This window comes from Topomyia yanbarensis, chromosome 2 (genome assembly GCF_030247195.1).
Source record: "Topomyia yanbarensis strain Yona2022 chromosome 2, ASM3024719v1, whole genome shotgun sequence".
In the NCBI taxonomy this organism is placed as follows: Eukaryota; Metazoa; Arthropoda; class Insecta; order Diptera; family Culicidae; genus Topomyia; species Topomyia yanbarensis.
This window is the reverse complement of record NC_080671.1, coordinates 353,540,462-353,566,915: the sequence shown is the minus strand read 5'-3', so window position 1 is coordinate 353,566,915 and position 26,454 is coordinate 353,540,462. Positions and strand designations below refer to the sequence as shown.

Below are 26,454 nucleotides of genomic sequence, written 5' to 3'. Positions count from 1 at the left end.
TTTATAACGGTGTTTAAATACTCTGTGTCACTGTGAAACTTATTCCGGAGACTACAATACCAGTTGGGTTCGATCCACCATGCAAATAATCCGACCGAAAAGTTTTTTTTTCGATTTGTTTCCTCCAGCTATCAGAAATTGACAGGTGGAGGAAAACAAATCATTAAACACACTAATAGAGCTCTAGGCAAATGATTTCACTCGCACTATCTGGGGGTTTGTTTTCCTCCAGCTGTCATATATAAAACTGTCAGTTAATTTAAACATTTGAATTGGCTCTCGTAAACTATTTCTAATGGTGTTGAAATGCTCTATGTCGCTGTAAAACTTATTCGGAGGACGTACAATTCCGGTTGGTCATATTCCATCAAGAAAATAATCCGACCGAAAAGTTATTTTCGATTTGTTTTCCTCCATCTATGACAGGTGGAGGAAAACAAACCGTTGAGCACACTAACACAGTTACAGATTGTCAAGTACTCTATATGCAATGGATGGTGTTTATGTCAAATAAAAATAACCCTGCGGGAAAACCGAGAAAACATGCCTTAACTTTTTCTGACAGGGCATCATATGTCGTGAAATTCGATATGTCAAATCCTTCCTATAGTGTCAAATCCAGACTGTCAACATATTTCTTTATTGTAAATTTTAATATTATTTTCACGTTTCCTGAGCTGGAAAAAAATATTGTTGCAACCACGAAAATCAGCTTTAACGATGTAATAAAAAACGACTTTTTTCTCATTTAATGACCCAATTGGTTTTATTTAAGTTTTATGGTAGTTTTATCAAGGCATTACATAGTGAATCTGATTTTAACCTTGCTTATGAAAAGGGCATTTAGTTTTATATGCTTGACGGGGTTTAACAGTTCTTCAAGAACTCTTGTAGAAATATCCATAAAACTACATTTTTTATAAGAGTAATTAGTCTTATGAACAATTTTAAGAGACTCTTGAGCCCCTTCTTAAGACATTGCTTTCATACCTCCTTAAAGCCAAAAGATAGTTTTATGACATTCTTGTTGAAGCATGATGTATCTTAAGAATGTTACCATACAACCTTCTTAAAGCTTTAAACGAAGTGAAAATACTCTTGCATAAGAGCGTTTTATAATAAACCAACTGTAACGACTGACGGGATATGTGACGTATTCCAACGGAGAAGACGTGACATGCACCTCAATCATGTATAAACAGCAAACTCGATGGTTAAAAAATTATTCATTTAACTTTGCAAATCTGTAGGTACTGTACATATAGCGAAATATCGTTTGTTGTTCATATAGCTCCATTTAACATGCGTTGTTGAAATAAATTATCAACTTTTAGATGGAATTGTGATTACCATAATAATTAACCATAGGCATTTTTATTTCAACATTGACATTTTCAATGCTAAGTAGACTAGATTTATGGCGATCTTTCATCTAACCTTTCTGTCATGAAAAATTACTATTAGTTTTATTCAAGTCCAACAGCTCTTCTTTAAGTGTATCATAAATAAAAATGAATTGATCACTATCTTGAAAAACTCCTATTACGCTTGAGCAAGAATAATTAGTTTTAATAAGATCTTATGGCGGTTTCAGTTAAATCCAATGGCAAGTAATGGCGTCGTGGATATTTTTGACCGCTTCGAAAAGGTCGCCATTAGCTTAAGAATTAAAATAATAACTTTTTCATATACTGAACTGATTCTCACTGATTGAAATGCATTTCTGAACTAGAAAAATGTTTATGCACGCGTTTAATCCATACTATTGAATTTTCGAAACGATTTAATATTTCCTATTAAAATCAATGTTTTAGAGATTGTTTCACGGCGCGTTGAATTTTTCGCACTTTTATATTGCATATTATCGTAAAACTGGCAATCGCATGCAAATTTTCTCAATTTTGCTTAAAAAGCTGGCCACTTTTATTATCGATTTTTATTTGTATCCATTTTGGTAAAGGAATATCATATGATGGATATATTTTTCCCTAAGCTAATTCTTTTCGTCTATCCAGCATTTTACGTGCCATAATGGCGGTCTAAATTGCTCAGTCCGTAATACGTTTCATTGCCCTTCATTGACAATAATCGTTTACGCCAGCTTGACAGCAACGCCCAGTTGAAGATGTCGGGCGTTAATTGAATAAACATGCAGCGCATTGGACTAACGTAGGATTACTTAATCTCACTGGGCGGTCGACGTAAACGATATTTGTCAAAAAAGGGCCGTTAAACGTATTACGAACTGAACAATTTAGAACGCCATTATGGCACGTAAAAAGCTGGATACTTCAAGCTCTCTATCTAACAAAGCAGTTTCATAGCGCACTAAGTGTTCTTGAAGAAAATCATAAAATTATCAAGATTTAAGGTAGTCTTATATAAGTTTTAAGCAGCTCTTGAACACCACTATAAGAATGTATTGATAAGACCTAAAAGTTTTAAGAAAACCTTGGATAATACTCTTGAGAACCATCTTAACAATGGGCCTTTTTCGGCTTAAGAGCGGTTTATGGTTGTCTTGAAGCAGTGTTGTAGAGAAATTGGTTTTATGTTCGGTTTTAAGAAGCTAATTTTGAAGGTACACTTGAAGATAGTGTACCATAAAACTAAATTTGTTACTTGGGTATGTAATGCCTTGATAAAACTACCATAAAACTTAAATAAAACCAATTGGCATTTGGATTGTTACTTGGGATTGTTATAAGTTTAATTTTTTTTAAGACAAGCACCGAGATTAGAGATGAGCATTCGCACATATTGTATGGGTGGAGGTTCTTCTTGTAATGCTTCAACTTGCCTTTAACACGCTAATAACTTGTTTTAAAATTAAGACATTAAGCACAATAAAAACACAACAATAAACAAAAAGCGCCTCCATTTTTGTAGAAAAATATCCGCAATATTCCCTGCTAGTTGCAATTCTCTATTCCACCTTTCAACGACAATTTTTTATTATTTAAAACAAAAATATGTTTGATGATAATAACAAAAAAAGTTAAATTGCTTATTTAAAGTAAATTTACGTAGTTTAAATCAACTACTACTATCTTCATAATTTCAACAATCCTACTCAGTAGAATAACAATTAGTTTTAATAAAAAAAAATCTACTGAAAATAAAAATCTTGATTGGTTGTTTTAACGGTGAATGGATTAGAATGATGTGTCCAAGCTAAAACTGACAGCATCGTCTGTTTTAACGCAAAAATCCAAATTTCAATATTTTTTTTATTCTTTTCAAGATGAGCTAAACTAACAATGACAGAATAGCGTTTTTAACAAAAAAAAAATAGTTCGCCCAAATCTCAACTAGTCGATTTTAAAAAATTAAGAGCATTTTTAGTTAAAATTTTGATAAATCCGTTTCAGTGAAGGTTATAATATAGCTTCATCTCAAAGCTGTTCGAGAAGTAGCGTGACACTCTCCGTCTCCGTAGTAGAGCCATTACCCTACATGAAGTGTCCTTGATCTTTGTTATTCAAATACCCAAGTTCCCAAACCCCAGTAATGTTCAGCCTGGATTTTGGCTGGTTCTAGCTAGTATTCCAGTGGCACAACCGATTCCAACTAGAATCGGTTGTGCTACTGGAACCGGAATTCGATCCAAAATCAGCCTGCGTTCCGTCTCATTTTCCAACTGAACTTAACTGGGATATAGCATTTGATTTCCCTATAACGCAACTTTTCCTATAGCTCCTAAACCAAAGTATGGGATTCGCTTTTTACTGGCATCTTTATGCCGACAATCCCGACGGTCAATCGAGTTGTATAATTTATTTATACGCGGAAAAAGCGTCAGACTCTTCGTTCATTTTCCTAGCCTAATCTAACCACTCGAAAATCATTTCATCGGATTTCTGTACTTGCTCAAAACAATAAAAAAAACTTTCTTTGCAATATTCTCGTTATCGAAAGCAATCTGGAATGAACGAATATCACAAGCATAAGGTTCCTATTCATCAATGCCTTCAATAAATGAAAGAAAAGTTACGGAAGCACAGATATACTTGAAATAGATTGCTCCAATTTGGTGTGTTGTTTGTCATAAATGGGTGAATTCCTAATGTTTTAATAATTCATAATACCTAAAATCAGAACTGAGTATTGTGACAATATTCGTTAATTGTCAAAATTTGTGAAAAATTATCCAAATAGTTACACATTACATGAACAAAAATTGAATAAATTTGTGAGATACATTTGAATGTTGGCTGTGCGGGATGCCAGCTCCAGTCTTATCGCTGTTTATTTTTAGCGACATCATTCCGTTTGAATTATTTACCTACACTCAACTTTGCAATTTTATCATCAATTTACGTGCTGTTGTGAAGTTGATTCTAGGGATACGGAAAAATCGATTGTCGGTTCTATAAAAAATGTCTCATAAATTTGATGTTGTGGTGTTCGGCTCGTGTATCGTGGATTTCATTAGGTAAAATGCAATCAATTTGTTGGGATAGGAAAAAACCTGACGTCTTTGTATACATATCAATAGCTACGTTCCGCGTCTTCCGAAAATCGGTGAGACATTGCACGGTACAAAGTTTGTAACAGGCTTTGGTGGTAAAGGTGCCAATCAATGCGTTGCGGCGGCACGATTGGGCAGTCGGACAGCTATTATCGGGAAACTTGGCGACGATCCGTGGGGGAAAAATTATCACGATGCTCTCCGTTTGGAAGGTGTAAACGTTGAACATGTTGATATTGTTGATGGCGAAAGTACGGGAATTGCTCAAATTAATGTAGCTGAAAATGGAGATAACCAGATCGTCATCGTGGTCGGTGCCAATAATTGTTTAGAACCAGCTGATGTACACAAGGGCGCGGAGTTGCTAAGTAACGCAAATGTTTTAGTTTGTCAACTGGAAACTCCTTTGAATGCTACCATTGAAGCATTGAAAAACTTCGCCGGTACTTCCATCATGAATGCGGCCCCAGCATTAGAGTCTGTTCCCCTCGATCTTCTGGAGTATTCCACAATATTTTGCGTGAACGAGACGGAAGCGGCTCTGCTCACGGGGTTACAAGTTGAGACTGTTATGTAACTTGCCGATTCCGTTTTTTATTCGTCGCATTAAATGTTGTTACATTTATAGGCATGCCAAAGCTGCTCTCTTGAAGTTACGGGACATGGGGTGTGGAACTGTCATAATTACGCTGGGAGAAAAAGGTGCGATTTTTGCCATGAAAAATAGCACGAAAGTCAAACACGTGAAACCAATTCACGTAGAACGTGTTGTTGATACCACGGTAATTATCAACCGACATTTAACAACGTGATCGTATAACACAAACTTCTACTTAAATGCAGGGTGCCGGAGACGCATTCATCGGAGCTTTGGCACACTTTATCGCCAAAAATCCGTCCACTGGATTGACCGAATGTATTGCTGCAGCGAATCGAGTGGCAGCTATGTCAGTACAGAAACCCGGAACCCAGATAAGTTTTCCCCGGTTTGAGGAAACGGGTCTTCCTTTGGACGTGTCATCATACCAAAGCGAATGGGAGTATATTTGAAGATCCCGGGGGAGTGATACTTATTTCCATATATGTTTGCATTTTCTTATTGATAACTGAATAAAGTTTTATTTGATGTTACATTTTTTTTTAATAGTATCCCGCATGTAACCTTTGAAGCTTAAAATCTACTGCTATAGATTATTTTTTGCAAAAACACAGCTTCGTGCAGATTTCTATTTGAAGAAAAAGTATTTAGCCGTAACATCGACTCGCCATATGTATGTACATAATTTAATGTTGCAGCTGTTAGTATCTTTGAAACTTTAGATTTACAAAACAAGATATATTTACTTATAATAGCAAAGGGTTACATTTACTTTCAAAATATAACGATTTTAAATGGTCCGTGCAATCAAAAATTTTCGTGCTCGATGAATTCAGTAACCTGGAAAATATGAGATAATAAATTAAAATCTTTTTTATTGATATGCTAAAATAAAAATCAATCCAATTTAATGGTAAAATAGTCTAATCAGATATAGCATAGCCGATATATCCCAAATATCCCTCTTGCTTGGAAGCGAAGGGTTCAGTCTAAAATGCCGACTGGTAATTGTACTGCTTAATACTTTTTTTTGGCAACGAGATATAGCGGTATGGTTGTTGTTCCTTTCCCAAAAGGTTGTCTCGACGGAACGAGGGGTATATAAGTGCTCCATTAGCACAACTATACCGATATGACAGTTTAAAGGCATGCTCTCAAAAGGGCTCAGGGTACCACAGGAATAGGCCCTTTAGAAAAGTACACCGTACACTGTCTTTGTTATTACCCTAGTTTCGCGAAATCTACCCAATAGAATCAACTTAATGTACGCTAAAACGTAATGTGGTAAAAAAATCTAGGGACAGATAACTTGTGGTGCATTTAAAAGAATCGACAAAATTAAATTATCGAAAAAGTAAGTTTTGACATTAACGCATCAGGAAAAAAAATATTGCGCGCAGTAAACAAGTTGAACCCATTCCGGAACCGGTTCGGAATTCTGAATGGAGTCAGCATGGATTCCAGCGCAAATGCAAATACGGATTTCGATTCTATTCGGAATCCAATTCCGAATCGTTTGACCGGGCTGACTCGCCGTATTTTCAAAATATTGCAGTTACCGTTGACCGTTTCTTACCGCTCATGAGTCAAACTCGACGTCTGTGTTGTGATGTGAGCTCCTATTTGCACAATATGAAGACTTTTTTGCATTAGGTCCAAATGAGGCCCTCTTTTTTCGTTTTCTCCTCCTATTATTACTGCAAAACCATAAAACTTTTTAAACATTTATCGGTATGTTTCGAAAGACCAAGGTTTTTACTAGCAAACAGTTGAAGGGAAATCAGAAAAGTGACCGAGTAATTCGCGGAAGAAAAAGTAAACAAAAAGAGGCTCTCTTTTGCAGATTGGACCTATTGGAAAAAAGTTTTCAATTCATCCATTCGCTGATTGGACTACTGTTTGTCCATGCAAAACGTCCTAATTTTTTTACAGTCGGTTTTTACATCAATCACGGATTGAGGTTCTTCGGCGTGAAAATCACTTACAGTTCTGTCCCGAAAATAATCGACAAAGACCTAGGGGCAGATCACATGTGATGCATTTTTAAAAATCAGCGAAATTAATGCATTTCTTTCCATTAAAATAGACTCATTATTTATTTTGCGTTGCGTGTCAAACATCAAAACCCTACACGCAGAATTTTATTTATGCATCGATAGCATACTTTTCTATCTGCCTCTCGTTTCTTCTGCTGTAAATTTTATGCATTGGATATATTCGGTCTATCCACTCATTGAATGCTTACTAGAAGTATATACATGAAAATGCATAAAAATCGTAGTAGAAGAAAAGAGACGGGAATAGAAAGTATGCTAACTATGCATGTTTTTGTTTCTCAGTGTACAGTAAGTCGAGGTCTTCCGTGCAGTAAGGTACTTTTGAGTTGTTTAGGGTATACTCAAAATTAGGTAAATTTACCTTAAATATAAATAAATTGAACTCAAGGATGAGTTATGATTTTTGCCGTAGTTAAATGGAAACTACTTTCAACACGGTTTACCTAATTTTACCTTCCTGCACGATACCACGAGATTGAGTCAAAAGTACTCAATTTTAGGTAGTTTTTCAGTTGAGTGTATGGGATCTTCCGTGATGCCAGGAAATGTTCATGGTTGCTAGTTTTATTGTTTTTGTCTCCGCAAGTCTGTGTATAAAGTGTCTGTAAAAACTAGCCCAACATTTCACAACATGTGGGACAAAGTGGATCAGCGTAGGATGTTTGTTGAATACTTCTGCGAGAGTGCAAAGTTGACACAAAAATGGAAAGAAAATGCCTTTTTTTCTTATTTGATGCAAATTTGTTATACATTCCTAGAGTGATCTGTCCCTAGACAAAGACAAACTTCTAGCGTAAAAACAAATCGTACTAGGGAACATCTGAATAACGTTCCGTTCAATAATGACAAGCGACTAAACAGGTGTACTGAACAAGATCGGAAAGGTGACAATTTCGCTTTATACATAGAAGAACCCGAGTTCAACTTTGTTTTACTACAAGTTATAGGTATGTCAAAGTTAAAAAAAATTACTTTTATTGTTGTTTAAAGCTTTGGACTAGTCGTTACCAGAAGATGCTGATCTGCAGAAAATGCTGGTAAAGACCCTATATTTTAAAACTACGCATAAATAGCGCGAGGTTCAGGTAAACGAAATTTTAAATAAAGAATGTTGCAAACAGAATTTGGTCGACTTGAACAGTAATAGTAGTAGTATAGTAAAAACAACCGCACTCATCATGGGTGGCTGATACAGTGAATTATTTTTATACGACCGTATAGGTCACTGCACACCTGGCCATGTCCTTACGATCGCTAAAGGGAAGGGCATGTTAGTTGAATACCTACTTAAGAAGATACGGGGAACCCACACAATCTCTATAGGTATTACGGATGTTAGATTTTGTTAGTAGGGCGGGAAAATGAGATGTAAGTCTAGACTGATTTTATATATTCAACAAAATGAAAAATCAAAATTATTATAAACCGGATTGACTCACCAAATTTATTTGGGTGGTGGCAGGCATTAGGTACCACAGCAATGAAAACTCTGAGATTGACGAAGAAGGCATTAATGAGGACCCAGGTAACTGACACGGGACCTCACCGATTCTGACTGCAAATGCGTGGGAAACCGACACCGATGCCAACGCTTTCACTAAACCGACAATATTATTTAGCGCACTCGAACAAGAATACTACACAGTTTTGAACGGTTCACTTCATCACTATAAAAAACAGTCAGAACTTGCAGTATCAAGAATAGTTTTTCAATTTTGCGATACACATTTTTTCAACATATATACATTTAAGAAAGATTTTGACACGAGAAAAAGCTTTCCGTCCGCACTCAGGCATTGCTTACTTCGATCAAAATTTGGTCGACTTGAACATGACGCGAAAGTCGAATTACTCACAAGCGGAGAATTACTCACCAGGGACCATGGATTTGCCATAAACCGGAATTGGAACCCTAACCGCTCCGACTAAAATGTGGCAAACATGCTGGCAGTATCGTCCACTACCGTGCACAACCAGACCTCGGCCCAATCAAGAAATATTACGCTACCGTCAAGCGAAGCTGGCGATCGGCGGCAAGCAAAGTGGATAGGGTGGATGTACAAAATCTGACGACATGTTAGTTTCGTCCCCACCTCGATGGAAGGCAACTTAAAAACAGTGTTAAGAACTGTATCCGCAGTATTTCTCGCAACAGACCGCATCCCACAACGAAGTCTGTCCATTAATATTCATCCTCAATTTTAATAGCGTCAATTTCAAACTGCCCGGATCCCGCGTTTCCTTCGCCAACGACGGCCGTAAAGGTTAAGAACCTCGAAGACGTCTTAGATTCGGCTATAACGCTCAAACCACATACTTTATACATAATGTATAACGTATTCAAAACAGTTAGGGTTCATTTTCCGGATAGCAAAAACTTTAGAAACCTTTATAAACTGATTTAATCGCGATGGTCCACTCAACTTTAGAATATTGCATTACAGTTTCGAATCCGTTCTCCCAGAACGTGGTTGACAGAACCGAAGCAGTCTAGCGGATGTTCATGAGCTTTTCTCTATAATTCTCAAACACCTGGATCCGCATTCGGACGCTACGTAATAACCCTCTTCAGAAATTTACATTTGATCAGCCTGACTTTGTACCAATTGAAGTTAAAAACAATATTTTTGACTTTTTTAATCAATTTTTTAATCAGTTTTATGCTTTCTTGTTCTACAAATATTGATCGTAAAACTCTTTACCGATAAATATTTCTGTAATATTATAAATAATAAAATTAATACAGAAACATAAACGGCGTAACCAGAACTCATTTTTGACTGCGTGCACTAATAATGAAATTGACCTGGAGGTCACTCACTTTTGAGTTGTTTTGAATGAGCGTGTACAATTTTTAGCGTAACATTCGAAAAGGGCCTATTTGCAAAACATAAACTTTGAGAAAATCGCAAAAGAAGGTTTAGTCAAATTCAATATTTAGAAAATTGATTTTTTTTAATTTGTTTGCGTATATTGCTTCTACTTCGATACCCACACAAGAAAATACTTTACGATATTACACTGTAAGGTAGAATAATTAAGTGAAATCTAATTTGATGGCTCGATTGGCCCTACTGAACATTGTAAAATCGGATTGGCCCTGTATGTAAATTATAGAAAATTTGGGCTCAGAGCAGTTGTAGCTTCGACAAATTCATCGAGGAGGTACGCTGCATTTATAAGCTATTTACAATCAGTTACCATAAACAATCCTTTATAATCCTTGTATAATGAGTATTACTAGCTGGCCCTTTTAAACCAGTTGGACCATTTCGAAATCAGTTATGCCCTTTCACGATCAGTTAGGTCATAAAACAATAAGGCCCTTTTGTAATTTGTGATAAAATCGTTATCAAAGTTCGTCATAATAAATTATTGCATTATTTGCGTGTTCGGTTAGATATTTTCTAATGGAAAACATGAAAATTTACTTTATGCAGTTAGACCCTGTTCAAATGTTTGACTAGATTCAGAAAAAATGACATTGCTCGCGTGTTTTTTGTAAAGGCCAATAGCATGCTGTCAAAATTCACTTTGAGAGAAAATTCCGGACAAACTCAAGACGGATACAGGTGTGCACATTTTTTTCTGTGTGTGAGTGCGGTTGTCAATTTTCTTTGATAAAGCCGAAAAACAAGAGGATATGAAGAAGAAAAGCACAAACAAATGACGTATTGGGCCTTTCTGTTGCCATAAGTTTTCTTTAGGTTCGGTCATAGTTAATTTAATCGGTTTTTTCGAAGTAAAAAGTGTCCCTAAGTGTTCTAATAGGTAGATCCGAGGTGAAGCTCGGCCTTTTCTCACTTTTCATCTTGCGCCAAAGAATCAGGATGCTCGTTCGTTCACTTCGAGGGCCCCGGCCGCCATGCTTAATTTTGCAAGTATTAAACTAATACACTCAAAATCGTCAAATGTTCCCACCTTTCTCCCATCTTGGGACAAACCGTAGCTCGACGAGAAGGGATGTTAACCCTTAAATGCATACTGTTGCCATTTGGCAACATACCAAATTCTGTGATATAAAGCCTTAACAAGAGGTATACAACGTATTCATCCAGAAATATGAGTACCAAGGAAAAATGAGTTCCATGCATTTAAGGGTTACCATTTTACCAAAAAGAAAAGTGCAAAGTTGACACAAAAATGGAAAGAAAATGCTTTTTTTTTTCTGATTTTGGCTGTATGCTTATTGGCTCTTTTCAAAAAAAAGCGAGATTTGAATTTCGTGCTTTTTCTCACCTGCAAGCAAAGGCAATTTTACTCAAAAATAAGTAAAATTTGTTTAATTGCTCAAAACAGAGCTGCCATTTAGTTACGAAAACGAGACGATAACTTATACGCTCATTCAAAACTACTCAATAATTTCAAAAATAGAAGCAATATGTCACAAAATGATTTTTTCTTTGAGTAGAATGAACTCAACTGATGATTCAATTTTCAAAATCTTAGGTTAAAAAAATTGTAAACTTCAAGAAAAAGTGAATGAACTTCGACGTTGACTGGAAGATTCATGAAAGAGCAAGCCTTGAACCTAGTGATTGTAAAGTCGACTCGAATCATCCACAAAATTAAAAGTTTCTTTGAGTTTTACTTCCATTCAAATCAAACATCCTTTCGTGTTTTTGTAGTTTCTGCCCTTAACGCCAATTAACATGAAATATTCTCGGAAAAAACATTCTCGGATGATATTTCCAGGAATCGTCAACGGTTCAGGTCATAGTCGAAAAAAGTTTTTTTTATTTGACAGAATCAGGCGAAACTGACGAAAGAACGAAGCTTCTTTCCATACCACTAGCACTTTGTGAAATTGAAAATGAGACAACGGCCTAGGACAAAGCATACATGTAGTGGAGCGTTTTCATTATTCCCTCCGCACACTCGTTTTCGCTTTGAGATTCAGAATGATATTGGTACCTTGGATATTGAACTTACTGCTGGGGAAACGAAAACACAATATCAATGATATTTATTTGTCGCTGTTCTGTAGATTTGCGAGCTAATGATGGTATTGTAAGATGGAAGCCTGATCGGTGTGCATATTTCTCATTTTAACTATGTTCTAGTTGTATTTTTGACGCACATTGCTTTAATTTCATTTTATGAATGATAATCGAAAATTACTGAGCATACATCAAAACGAAATTGAAACTTCTGATTGTCATAGGAAAATGAAAGTCGCTGCTTCTGCTAGTCGTTTTCGAGAGAAGAGGGGACATCGCCTTTATTGTTTTATTTTTTCATGCGTTTAGCGACGAAGGAGGCAGGGAAAAGACGAAGATGAATTCTGTGAATTTCGTCGTTCATTGAATATGTATAAGAATTTTAGGCTCTGACTACGAGATGCAAACTTCCAGGCTAGAAAAACTCTAGAAAGAGAACTACGAAGACTCCATTTTGGATCGATTGGATTCGCGTTTAGCTGTCAAAAAACTAGGAGTGGGTAATGTCCGGGACATAACCGCGGTGTTGACGTAGGACTAAACTTGGGCATATCATATGACATTCATGGATAATTTGAGCCAATGCCAATTTTGAATGAATGTTTACTGGAAATTTCATGTCGAATGAGATTGCCACATTCACTGATTTTCTAGGACTTGCAAAAACCTTCGGGTTTGTAGATTAATTTGGTAAACATTTGCTTATATGAATCACTGGTACATGTACAGAAGAATTAACAGGGGCAAACTCAATCCAAGTTATTAAATGGAACTTTCTAATTCAATTCTTTCTCTATTATGTTTTCATCCTAATAAGAACGGTTTTCAGATAACTATTTTTACCAGACGAGAATCCTTTCTAACGATTCGAACCTTGCCCGAATTCGTTTCTGCTGAGTACATACACGAACATTCCCCTTTCGCAGCTTACATCGAATGAGCATTGTATATCGCAATGCGATCTCTTTTATAAACTTCTTAGTGCAGATGGAAGTCCATCCTTTTGTGCGACAAATGGAAATATTTTCGTCATTCTTTTTGGTGTGGCTTTCGCTTAGTAGCAGGGTTGCCACATTCACTAATGTTCTTGAAAAATTTGCAAAAAACACCAATCAAAGCAGGCTAATTAATGCTTTTACAAAATCTAATAATTGACGTTGGAAAACAAATCGGCAACTTCAGCTGCCAAACACTTAGACACGATCGAAGCATTTTTCCGTCAATGTCACTTTTCTGACTCAAATTTTTGTAGGTATTTTCTTGCTTCCGTCCAATTGGTCAGTTAGTTTTATCGTACATTTTTCGGATATTATTATAGAAAATAACTAACCCGATAAGAGGGAAGTTATTTTCCAAAGCACGAAATGGAAATTTCAATTGTAATTCTTCTGAGAACGATTTTGTGGTCCTAATAAGAACCGTTTGTTGTGAATATTATATCGCCGTTTCCCGCTCGGCATGATGATTATTCGCTTGGTATGGATAGCGCACAGATTGGTATCTTCCAACAAACTAACCAGGCAGGCCTCGCTGGCTTCTTAGAGGGCCATTACGGCTGAGCTCCGGCAGAGTAGATCGGTTTTGAAATGCTGTGCAATCTCACAGACCAGGCACTGGAAGAGCAGCTTGCGAATTAGTAACTCTGTCCACTTCTGAGAACGATGAATTTCACGCAGGGCGACGACAGTTTTTGGTTGGCAGCGATAAGGCAGTAGCTATGATTTGGTTGGTGGTCAAAATGCAGCTTCTCGTTGAGCAGCACACGTACGTGCGTTCTGCTCTGTGGCTTACACACGTCTGGCTTTAAGTAAAACTGTGACACCCATATTTATAGGTTCTAGCATTAATGTTGATTCGCATTAAAAGTAGTTTTTGAACTTTTTGAACAAGTTTTACATAGCAAACAAGGTATCAATAGCAAGCGTTGAACGTTTTCCTTTCGATTTATGAAACAATATTAGTAATTCCTTTAGTAGGAGAAAAGTTATTAAGGTTCAAAGTGTACGTAACGCATCCGTTTTGAAAATTTTGAAATGACACCAAGTATAGTAAAGAAAGACGTAAGTCCTACGTCAAAACGAGTCCAATCGAACATTGCCTATCCTCATAACATTGGACGTGTTGCCATACAATGCTGGGGCATACGTTGCCAAAAATGCTGTTTTTCTCTCCGTAGTTCTCTTACTAGTTTTTCTACTGTAGGCTACCTGAGGGCATAAGTTTCCGGAAAATGTGTCCAGACAGCACATTGAAACCGGGAGGTTAAGATAAATATGCTTTTAAATACAGATCAATCATTCTGCGATTATATTAAAAATACAGAATACTCAAATTTTGATATTTTCAGCCAGAGCTCAAAACTGAGTAAACGAGAAAAACTCACTTTTTGACTACGGGGGTTATTCCGAACACGTGTACTTTTTATGAAATTGAGTGGTCGGCCACTCACTTTTGAGTTATTCTCAATGAGCGTGTATATACGCTCATTCAAAACTACTCAAAATTTGAGTTTCCACTTCTCAAGTTCAAAAACCGGGGCAAACTGTCAAAAAATGAGTATCAATTTTAGTAAACTTGACTCAACTCTTGGGTACTCATTAAATTATAAACCATTTCAGTGAAAAAAAACTTACTGGTGCACGAAGTGGTACAGCCCGCAAACAATCAATTGAAAATTGATTCAAACGCTGATTGAACAGCAATAAATCGATGAGGAAATATTCGGAAAACTATAAGGTAAGTGTTAAGACGTGTTGTTTTTTTAATAACATGCGTTATTATTTTGTAGATCCATTGAGTTCTTGTCGCCCGGTCTCACGAACACTTCTGCAGTTTCCTGGTTGAAAACAATCCCATTTGATTTTGCCGTCCTTGTTTATTATTTTCCACCAGCTAGTGATGTAGTGTTTGTGTCATGTGACGTGTACGTACATGAGCCGTAGAAAAGCCTATTAGCATGAGATCCTATTTACAGGAAAGTGGAGGAAGGATCTCGGAATAGATTAACGACTAGAGAAGCCGGTAAGTGAAGTTTTAAACACTGATTAATGCGTTTGTTACTATTATGAAAAATACGAAACGTTATATTTCGTATTTGGTCTTCGCGTAAAAAGCACTCAAAATTCACATTTTCATTCCGAACTCAAAACTGAGCAAGCGTGTATGTACTTATGTACTTTTTGACCTAAGACAAGACGTGACAATCGGCTTCTTATTTTTCTTCGACATCTTCCGCACAGTGTTGCTATTTTTATTAATGAAAAAGAATTCTTGATAATTTATTTTGTATCTTGAATCCATTACATTGATGAAGGGCACCGTTTTTCATGTCATTGGTGTTTAGTAAGGTTTTACGAAGCCATTTTCTGACAATTTTTTGATTATGGTTTGGTTGCTGTTTTTTTTTGTTAAAATTAATCAACCACGTATACGGCAAATGTGTGATAGATACTTGGTCTACTTTGTCTCACAATTTCGGTACAATTTAATCATTTTTACTCTTAACGATAATTTTGTCAAAAATTGATTACAATATTTTTCTTTAACCCATTATAACCCAGCTATGTTAAAACTTTTGGTAATTTATAAAATACTTCGTGAGCTCTCATATTATGCCGAATTAAGTATGGGAAAAATAAAATAACCACTTTGGACCGTTTCGTTGCGAAAAAAACTAACGTATGAAATTTCATACGCTGGGCTGATAGGGTATCAAAAAATCATTACAGAGAAAATTCGGCTAAAATCTTTATACTCAGCATAAAATCGAATAATATCTTCAACCTTGCAAGATCATTCATTTAGCAGCTTTTTTGAATGATTTTAACACTACTCTCCTCTCTCGTGCCGTTTCGTCTCATGATTGGTTCGTTGCATCAAACCATCTTTCCCTTAAACTTAGTAATTATTTTAAGAAAAAGAACATTTTCTTACGAGAATTTACATAAAAAATATTCCGGGTAGAACCAGGTATGATTTGCTACGTATTAAGCATTTGTTAGCCTTGAATGTACTGATTCAACTTTAAAATCAGCGTGAAAGTTGTAAATCTCCTCCTAATCCTAAAGAGGAAATAATTTTGCCTTGGGAAAAAAGATATCGGTTCAGCCTAGCGTATGAAATTTCATACGTTGAACTACCAGCAGAATGTTTGCAATTGTTTCACCAATTTCTTCCATTTTTTCGCACTGAGCCACATCTTTCACATCTCTTATGGCCATTCGTTCACAATCCGAAACAAGAATTAGTGATTTAGAAGAGAAAATTAATAATATGTATTGTTCACATTTTGGTTTGAATTTTATCCAACTTTGACATTCGAAAACACAATGGAATTTAATAAAAAATGATTATTGAGCATACACATTATAAACTATAGGGTATTAGTTAACATTCACAGAAGACCAGAAGTTTGAAAACGGCTTTATTGTATAACGAGTATGATCCAGAAATGTGTTGTTTTTGCGTATGAAATTTCATACGCTAGGACATAATGGGTTAAATATAGCAACACTGCAACCTCATTTCGCTATACCTGCGGTAAAATTGTGTACGCAGCAAAGTCAGAATCTACCAATCAGGAGCTGGAACATTCTGACGTAAAATTGGAACAAAAACGACCCTCCCCTTTTGTCATGTCTTGTCTTAGTTTTTGAAGAAAATTTAATGAACGTTATCTGGACAAGGGACAAGATGCCTGCAGTTTAGTTTGCTATAAGAATGGCAGCATTATCAGTGTGAATTCCATCGATAAAGCGTTCTAAAGGAGTGATATTCACAGCAACAGCGACTTGTGGTGTAAAGCGCTCATCGGAAAACACCAGAACTGTGTTGGATCAATAACGGTTGTTGATTAGCTGATTGTTCCTTTTAGTACATTCTAATGCTAGTGGATTAGATAGTTAATATTAGGAAACATCATCGTTCATGTCGTTCTTTACGATTTTCCGTCTCATAATCAACAGCAATGATGTCGTAGGCTGCGTTTTCAAAATTGTAGACGATACAGTCTGTGACGTCTGCAACGTTTGCTCCTATGGTACCACCAAGCACAAAATGTAGTGGGAATGATGATGCACGTACTGGACTAAAGGAGACGAAGCCGTGGAACAGTATGTACCGTCCTCGCGAAGCGGAAGTCACAGAGCGTTAAACACACTGTTAAAATACGCTGAAGTCCAGTAACAGCGCTCTGGACGGTAAACGCAAGAGAGAGTTATTGCGTAAAGCTCAAATACAGGCTTGAACATCCAGGCGTCTGAGGATTGTAGAGCAATCTACAGACACTTTATGCACAGACTTGTGTAGACAAAAAAGTAAAACTAGCAACCATGAATGTAAACTGACATCACGGAACCTCCCATAAGCTTTACATGGGCTTCCTCTTGTACTTCCCCTCTCAAAACCGTAATGCTCGTGTGGCTGCACTTTTGACACTTCGCTAGTCTGTGTATAAAGTGTCTGTAGAGCAATCCATCCTGGCTCACAAGAAGTCCGAGATGAACAGGGCTCGAGAGCTGTATTAACTGACAACGGCTTCCACTTATGAACAGGCTTTGGACTATCAGTGCCGTGCTGGTAGTACGGGTTCCAAACAACAACAATATTGTACTATTGAGCTAACCAATGCACAATAGAGCGAATTTAAACAGCATACGTCCCTGAAGTTTTTCACTATTCGGAAGATGAACCCAAGCTGTCTTGATGTCTTATATACGCGATGTATGACGCATTTGGTTTTAAGGTTAGTGCCGAATCAATGATAACTCCGAGATCCTCGACGTGAGTGTCTTATAATACTCGAGTCGAACACCTAAACTGAATCGGACGGCATTTCCGCGTGCACGTGACGTTTGAGCATTTATTCGGATTTGAAACAATTCTGGTTAGATTACATCATGTACTAAAGCTCTCCAGTACACACTGAAAAAACTTGGCATAAGTTTTATCACGTATTTGTCAAAACATTTCATGTCGTCGACTAAAGAAAGGCAGGGTCCTTTTAATATTGAGGTCATTGAAATAGAGGAGGAATATTACTGGGCCGAGATGGCTTACTTGTAGCACGGAATGATGCAGATACAGTCCATAATGCTGATTTGGAGTTGCCTTCCATCGAGGTAGGGACGAAACCAGAGCAGAAGTTCTCCATGCGTTGGTCCAACTTCGCTATTGCGATATCATGGATGATTTTGACGAAGGCCGTAGATAGAAATATGTAAATAGTATCAGTTTGCAATCCGTCGACGAATCCATCGGGTACATATATTGTGAACGAGAGTAGGTCGGTCGTTGTAGATCGTTTAGGCATGAAACTATTTTGGTAGTGTTTGCAGCGAGAGATTATAGAGTTCAACCAGTTTGAATAGTTTGGATACCGCACATCGACGCAAACTTGGTTGAGGTGTTTTAAAGAAGGAGTGAAATTCACGGCAGTGGCGACTTGTGGTGAAAGGCACCCGATGAAAAAAAACTTGAAAATTTGTCGGAGAACAGCTGAAACTCCATTAAATGACATACAATATGGCAACCCTGTTTTTTGACGTAGAATACTTCTAACGTTTCAATATAGTGGTTCCGTTTCAAAGTTTCTGCTGAGATATTTTCCCAGTTTTCAAATGCGAATAACTTCTATAGTACTGATCAAAATCACTATATTTTTGGACTATCTGATCGAAAATATGTGCACGTATATTTTATTTGATTCCGTAAAATGTACTATCACTCTAAATAACAAAAATAATGTATTTTGTTCAAGTGGTAATTATCAGCGCTGATTGATCCGAACAATTCAACCAAGCAGCGAGTGTTGCTAGGACCGCCTCTTTGCCATTCAACGAACCGCGACACACATATAAAAGCAGCACATAAGAAAAAATCGTCAGTTTGCTTTACTGCCCATAATCGCAAGTCAGTCCCATGTTCTATAGGATTCCCTACTTACATGAGACTGACTTGCGATTATGGGCAGTTTATGGCCTCGTAGTAGTTGCTACGTTCCGTCAGCTCGAAGCAATATATTCCATGACTGCCGCCAGGCATAATTTCAATGATGTACAGGCGCGCCAGTTTTATGCATACAATGATCACAGACCACAGAAAAAAACAAAACACTCTTTCTTTCGGAGTAAAGGTAAAGTAAAGGTATTAAAGGTACTATCCTCTTAAAAAACAATTAGCCACTGGAACAAACCTAGCAGTTGAATTTTGCCACACGTGTTCGGGCGGACGTTTGCAAGTTTCGAAGTGGGACAGAAATTTCATTTGCATAAACGCATCCCAAGTGATGTACGTGTAAGTAATGCATTTATATAAATTACAGAAATACTTGATAGCTGAATTTAATGCAACCATGCAGAAGATTACAACATTCGAATTACCAGCCTAAGTGTATTCTACTCCACTTCGGTTATGTCTCTGACATTACCTACCCATCTTTTTTTGACTGCTCATTCACGTACTTCTAGAACGATTTAGGCTTAGATTTCAGTTGACGCTCGACGTTTCGCTGGTGTCTGCAAAAGGCGCGTCTGTTTTGCTGTTTGTTTTAGTGGCTGAGTTGAAAGTAGTGATTTCGAGAATTTTTTAAGGCAACTCGTTTGGCAGTTGTTGATCGTCTAAGGACGGTTCGTCCCAGTTTATATCCAACAGCGTGCTTTTTTAAAATAGTAGGCGACAGACGTCTTCAAAATCCACGCCTAAGTTACCAGCGAGTACATGGGATGTAGTGGGAGATGATGAGACACATGCTGGACTAAAGGAATTAAAGCAGTAAAGCAGTACGGAGCATAGTCCCGGGCACTTGTCATGCGGAGGTCCAATGTACGTTCATTCTCGTTGATGACATTATTAATTTGTAGAAGAATTGCGCTGCTGTAGCTGTCCATTGTTGATACGATTGCATATCGGAAAATCGAAATCCATTGTTTGCCTGGCACCACGTCAAACCAGGTAAGTTGAAGTCGACCAGTATAACAATATCATCAATCGGAGCGGCGATCCAGGTGATGAAAGAAACGGTTCTGTCAGGAGAAAAATACACGACACACAGGAACAGATTGCGTTCATCAAGTTTCACTAATAGTCACACTTGCTCGGAGCTCGCCCACCACTCATCGTTGATCGCTCGGATTTTTATACTATGGCGAACGGTGATGAGCACACCACCACCTTATGGCTTCTGACGGCGTTGCGATCACAGCCACAGACATTGAATGTTGAACCAAACGCCTGGCGAGACGGAATACGATTGTCGAGTCACGTTCCACGTACCAGCAGCCCGTGGTCACAAGTAAATAGCTGGCCATCTATGAATTCAAGCCAGCAACATTCTGGTAGTAAAACTCGATGTTAATAGAAGACGGCTCAGGTTCAGTAGAAAACGAAGCCATGTTACCATGTTTTGAGCACGTTGCAAGGTCCTTTCATCAATCCCACGAATACTACCCAATCGGCAGACGCTCGACTTATTTTCGATTGATTGGTTTTGTGATGTCATGTTCCACAAGTCCGGCCGCCATGAACAATTCACAAACATGAAACCAACACTCAGAACCTATTTCTACAGTTTGAATTTCGATACTTGACAGTGTCGTGAATTGTAAAATTACACTCACACATTTTTACTTGGACTGAGATGAGAGTTCTTCCTTGTCTGTACTCACTCATCTTTTATTATTCACAATAATTGCGCTGTACTGCATTTAAGTTACCATCAATATTGTGAAACCGTAAATCCATGGATTATCGTGTTCCGTACTATTAAATTAGTCCATGTTTTAAGTAGTAATGAAGAATAAACAACAATACCGTAAAAGCTAGCAATGGCAGATTCGGCGTTATTTGAATATCAATCGCGAATCTAGACTTCTGAACTATAAAATAGCATTGCGTATTGTACCTAAACTTTATTCTTAGAGCAAAACTTAGATTTGTCCATAAACGATATCACTTAGAATAATGTATGCTAATAAATAACGAGTACAGAGCTAAATTTCACCATTGCTCTAACAGAGCAAACCGATTAACAGAAAATCATGATTTTAAAATATTTAAAATACTCGAATGATATTTACCTCTAAATGGATACTCTTTCGAGCACAACCCACTGCTAGTCACGATAAATCAAAACGGGTTTATTCGCTGCATATGTACGGCCTGTACTGCTGATGAGGGGGGTATGCTGCTTGGTTTCAAAGCTATTTACAGTGTACGATAAAACGCACGTACCACCGACCTAAGCCGTCGAGAGTTCTACGCAAGTGTTCTTCAGATTGACGTAATCCACCAACGAAAGCAACGTTTCAATATCTTCGGTACCGTCCAGCTTCGAGGGTGCCCCAACGAGCTGACAATTCTTACCGTCGACGTTGATGAAGAATGTGTCGTTTTTGAAAATTACCGCCCGATCGTACTGCAGATTAAATTTGCCCGGGGTGGCCGTTTTCCGCCGGAACATGATATTGCATGGTTCGTAGTTTCGTTTCTCATCCTCACTGATCGCACGATCTTCAACGTCGCCGTTGAATACTTCGTCCCCCTCCAGCGGGATAACTTTCCGCTTGGTCAGAATAATCTTGTGGGACCACTCATCCGAAGGCAGACTGACCTGAGCCGCCACATTACCCAGTCCGATCATGGACATGGCGAAAGACGGTTTCTCCGGTTTGTTTTCGTTATTCGGGATGTTGATGACGTACCTGTTCGAAGTGAAGATAGAATTTTTGTTATATTTGTTTCAAAGCTAAAAATAATCGTCATAAAATTAAAACATACCATGTTTCGTAGCAAGTAATCTTCTTCATCTTGGGACTACTACCGGCGGAACTTGTAAGCGAAGAGATCGATCGCTGCACTGCACCACCAACCGGTTTATTCAGCGCGTTGGATGCGTTACGCAACCCGGTCGATGCCACGATCGGCCGAGGAACGGTCTTTGTCGGTGAACGCTTGAGGGGCGATTGGGGTGGCGATTCGTGTGATGCTATCAATTTCACGTTGTTATCCGGATCGGTTAAATCGATCGAGTAGTGCTTGTTGCCACTGTTCGTGACCAACTTGGCAAACGGTCGGCTGTCGCCTAGCTTCATAGTAGAGTTGAGAATTCGTGGTGGATTTTTCTGCGGACTAGCAGAACCGGATCGATTGAGGGAACTTTGCGAACCGAACCGGCCGTTGTTGTTCGTTTTGTACAAGTTGTTGTTGTTGTTGGAAGCGTTCACATTTTTGTTCGATGGCACCGTTCCAGTTGCGGAACTTCTGACAGAATTCTCATCGGAACCCCCTGGCTGCGATTGCCTTCGACGATCGGTTATAACTTTAGGAGTCGCTCCCTTCTGTACTGTATTAGCCGTGACAATGTTGGTCTGCAACATATCTTCAAAATCAATTTCATCGTCGTCCGTCAGATTAACGTAAGATTGACGAGCTGGTTTCGGAGTCGTTTTGTTCACCTGCATTTGCTTCCCTACAATGGGTGGTCGTCCCCGTTTCACAGGTCGATTCGTTCGCAAATGGTCCAGATTGATTGGTCGCTTTCGTTCTAAAATAGTCGCCACCAGCTGGTCGTTGGTCTTTGGCATATCTGATGAATCATCCTCGTCAGAATTAACGGAGTCTTCGCTATCGTCCGAATTGTCCTCTTGGAACTTCTGCCCAGCTACACCGACCTTGTGAATGTTGGGAGTACTGGCCGACTTCTTTTTCATAATATCCCCGATATCGACGATCCTGATGGTGGCATTTTTTATTTTGCTTTTGTCAGCTTCTTTTTGCCCCTTGCTGACCGATCGAATGGGATCGACGAGATTCAGCTCTGATTTGCTTTTTTTCTCAGCTAGAGTTCCACCGAACGTTGGTTTGGGAGTAGATTGAGCTACCGGTTTTGACAGGGCAGCTGTTTTAGCGATCGGTACTTGTGCTGGTTTTGCCACTACAGTTTTACTTTTATCTAACGCTGGCATACTCACCGTTCTGGACAGGTTAGTTTTGGGTGTTTCGATACTCTTGGTTATTTTGCCACCAGCTGATGCAGGTGAATCGTTCGCTTTAGCGGAGGCAGCGGTAGTATTTTGAGGCGTCGAAGCAGCGGAACTCTTGTCCGAGGGAAAACTAGACCGAGTAGACCTACGAATAGGTTCGTCATCTTCGGTATCCTCATCGTCATCGGAGTCTAAAGTGATGGAAAGCTTAGCCGCCTTGGATGGACGCCCTTTTGGATCAACCTTTACAAACTTGTCAACTTGTCGCTTTTCTTCGTCGGTTTCGTTTAGCTTTCTTTTCTGAGTTGCACTTGCTAACGACAGTGGTGTTGCTTTATTCGGGATGGGTGGTCGCGCTACTACTGTCTTTGAACCGAGCGGAGAAACCTGTTTAGTAATCAATGGACTCTTCCTCATTGATTTTCTGCCCAGGAAAGGAGCCGTTTCGCGACTAATTCCCACTATCTGAACATCATCATCACTATCCTCGCTAGAATTTATTGGTTCCTGACGACGGCCGCGATTGTCCAATATCGTCTTTTCAACCTGCCGTTTCTTCAAAGCAACCGGATTGATTACTTTGCTCTGTACAACCGCTGCTTTTTGCTGCTGTATGGGACTTTCAACTGGCTTCTTCCGAACTTGCTGTACGGGGATTTCAACTGGCTTCTTGCGAATCGGTTGTACGGGACTTTCAGCTGGCTTTTTACGAATTGGCTGTACGGGACTTTCAACTGGCTTCTTGCGAATACCTCGTACATCAAGTTTTGGCCTTTCCTTTTCCTCGATTGCCTTAACAGGTGGTTTTTCCTTTTCATCGATTGCTTTAATAGCTGGCTTTTCCTTTTGCAATTCTTTTCCTCTGATAGGTTGTTTACCTGTTAAACAAAAACCATGTCAATGTTTTAAACTAATAGCATTTTGCTTTTTGACATATCACCACGCCGATGAAATAGAAGTTATACTTATTACAACTTTTTTGTAATCATCTTTTGCACTACATCGCTGTAGCACATCTAAAAACGAAAACATTATTGGCGATCTAACGTCGGTAATGCAGATGTACTCTTTGCTCAGAATGAAGCTATTTCATCATTCTATCTTTGCAAAATCTAGTTAGCATTTGGAAAAATGTTCAGTAAAATTTGCGTGTATGCGAAAGTTTTGACACATATGTTACCGGCATTAGATCGTCAATAATAATCCTTCGAATTATCTTTACCTTTTTCCAACGATTGATCCAGGTCCAATTTGCGTTTAATATCCAGCTTGTTCATCGGTGTCAGCACTACCCGAGCTTTACCCATATTTAACGTTGTCAAGTCCATCTTTTTCAAGACTTCCTTTCGCAAATTCTTAATCGGTTCCGTTTTGGTAGCACTTTTTGTAACACCATGCTTCGGAGGCCTTCCGCGGGGTCTACCCGTACCGGTTGGTGCACTACTGCTTGGACTAGTAACGGTACTGGCAGTTTTTTTCGGCACAACCACAGGCTTTCGTCCGGCAGCCGATTTCGATAAGATCTCTTCATCATCATCATCACCCTGGCGGTATTCGTCCTCGCTATTTTCACTGTCCGGACTGCTTGAACGAGACGAATTCTTGGATGCGGTAGCCAACACGACACTGTCGTTGAGATATTTTCGATTCGGTTTAATTGTCCGCCTGGAGCGACCGGCCGTCAGCGTTTGAACTGCTTCGGCCGCTGGTGAAAGTTCATCTTTCTTCTTCAATCGTGGCATGGCGGTGGCGATTCAGTTTTCAAGTTGTCGCAATACAATGTACCTCTCACGGATGTCTAGAAATGAAAAAAATATTTCAGGACATTTTCTTGCATTTTAACGCAATACATTTTTATCAGGGTTGGGTTACAACAAAAAAAACGCACCAATAACTCTTGCCAGTAATAAACTAATTTCTTTTCCCACACCGTGAAAATTTTCTGCAAACTACTTTTCAGCATAAAACGCGAAAAAAACAAACAGCAAACCAAGCGCCATCAGTGGAACAAGATCCGCAAAAATGCACTCACTCCTAGCGACGGTAAAACACAAAATCCAACACTGTTCGATTGTTTTTGTTTATCTTGTCACAGCGACCGATTGTTGTTGGTTAATATTCTATTTTTCGCAAAGCAGACGAAGATTCCCGCGCTCTAAACTCTCAACACCGCTGCTACCGTCACCGTCGCATCAATCGCTTCACTTTGCCAAACGCTTGTCGAATCTCGTCCGCTCAGGGTAAAGAAAAATTCACTTTTCTACCGCGCGTTGTTCGCTTAAATTTACCTTTCTTTAGCTTTTAACGGTTCAACTGCCCTTTAGCGATACTCTGGATTAAACGATTATCCGATAAATTGCATCAGTAATCACAAATTTAAGAAATCACACAACTAACGCGTCCCAAATTGTCACAGCAGCACAAAACACACAACCGTATACTCAAGCTGATGCCGAAGAGGCTTCACGAATTTGATTAGTCCCTTTTCTGAACGACTAGACGGCCGCGGTCAGCAGGTAGAGACAACTGAATGCCACAAATTAACACCGGACTAGTTACACACTGACGTCACGGTTATTTTTTTCTACGGAATCTGTCACTGTTACGTCGCAAACACCACCAACACTTCGGAACGCAGCACGAGAGTCGATGCCTGATTGCAGCTTTGTTCCCGTCTTGAAACGTTTTCAAAATTTAAGATGGCGTCCGAAATCGAGGCGGCAAGTAGCGATGCTGGCGCTCCCGTTCGGCGATGGAGAGAACATCACCATTATGGTTGTCAAAGTGTCAAACGTTCTGCGGTACCGCTGTAACAAAAGAAAACGCTTGTAAAATTTTCAGAGACCTCAGCCAGCGATGCGATTTTAGTGTCATTGTCAACGGTTTTAGTTTTTTGTGATATTCTAAATTTGTTAGTAGTTTTACAAATTCGTCAATTTATTGCAAAAAAGTTCAAAATAATGGATCTGAAAACTATGAAATTCTTTAACTTTAATCTAAACAGGTAATATTCATTTATTAAAGATTGATGTGATAGTAATATTCAAATGAATTTGTCAGATGTCCTGCAGTTCATTACACTGATAAAATAAAGTACCCAATAATGCGTAGAAAACCGCATTTTCAATAAAAGTGGAATAACCCATTAAATGGGTAAAGAGTTTGTACCCATAAATAAGTACAGACCTTGTACGTCAACCTGGGTATAGTTTACCCATTATTTTTCGCAGAACTGTTACAACAAAATGCGTAAAAAATACCCATTTATGAAAATCGCGCCAGAATTAAAAATACTGTCAATAGAATTGTTTCTGAATTAAAAAAAATAACACTCTTTTCGCATTATTGTCGCATTAGATAGAGATCCTATTCCAAAATTCCTTAACAAAAAAAAACCGCCAACTGGATA

The 26,454-nt window shown here is 38.4% G+C and overlaps 2 protein-coding genes across 3 annotated transcripts; one reads left to right on the top strand and one right to left on the bottom strand.

The window, feature by feature from the left end:
- The first annotated feature begins 3,875 nt into the window (after positions 1 to 3,875).
- On the top strand, positions 3,876 to 5,602 carry LOC131684266 (ribokinase-like). Its single transcript, XM_058966977.1, has 4 exons — positions 3,876 to 4,435; positions 4,499 to 5,044; positions 5,100 to 5,253; positions 5,315 to 5,602. Exons 1-4 carry the CDS (start codon positions 4,380 to 4,382, stop codon positions 5,519 to 5,521), a joined length of 963 nt encoding a protein of 320 aa, XP_058822960.1. The 5' UTR covers positions 3,876 to 4,379; the 3' UTR covers positions 5,522 to 5,602.
- On the bottom strand, positions 5,563 to 25,708 carry LOC131684265 (nucleolar protein dao-5). Of its 2 annotated transcripts, none has more exons than XM_058966975.1 (5): positions 24,934 to 25,708; positions 24,268 to 24,843; positions 21,841 to 23,923; positions 21,141 to 21,764; positions 5,563 to 5,909 (listed from the first exon to the last, which is right to left on the bottom strand). In XM_058966975.1, the coding sequence occupies exons 2-4, from the start codon at positions 24,785 to 24,787 to the stop codon at positions 21,302 to 21,304; spliced, it is 3,066 nt and encodes a 1,021-aa protein (XP_058822958.1). In that variant the 5' UTR covers positions 24,788 to 24,843; positions 24,934 to 25,708; the 3' UTR covers positions 5,563 to 5,909; positions 21,141 to 21,301. The 2 variants fall into 2 exon arrangements, with proteins under 2 accessions (XP_058822958.1, XP_058822959.1); XM_058966976.1 differs by having other exon boundaries at positions 25,334 to 25,708.
- Between the last annotated feature and the right edge of the window lie 746 nt (positions 25,709 to 26,454).

Bases quoted from the DNA above. Each gene is read 5' to 3' on its own strand.
- LOC131684265 (XM_058966975.1), bottom strand. From the start codon at position 24,787: ATGCCACGATTGAAGAAGAAAGATGAACTTTCACCAGCGGCCGAAGCA. The intron at 23,924-24,267 runs GTAAAGATAATT...TTTGTTTAACAG, and splicing joins GGATCAATCGTTGGAAAAAG to GTAAACAACCTATCAGAGGA. The intron at 21,765-21,840 runs GTATGTTTTAAT...CACTTCGAACAG, and splicing joins ATTACTTGCTACGAAACATG to GTACGTCATCAACATCCCGA.
- LOC131684266 (XM_058966977.1), top strand. From the start codon at position 4,380: ATGTCTCATAAATTTGATGTTGTGGTGTTCGGCTCGTGTATCGTGGAT. The intron at 4,436-4,498 runs GTAAAATGCAAT...ACATATCAATAG, and splicing joins TGTATCGTGGATTTCATTAG to CTACGTTCCGCGTCTTCCGA. The intron at 5,254-5,314 runs GTAATTATCAAC...ACTTAAATGCAG, and splicing joins AACGTGTTGTTGATACCACG to GGTGCCGGAGACGCATTCAT.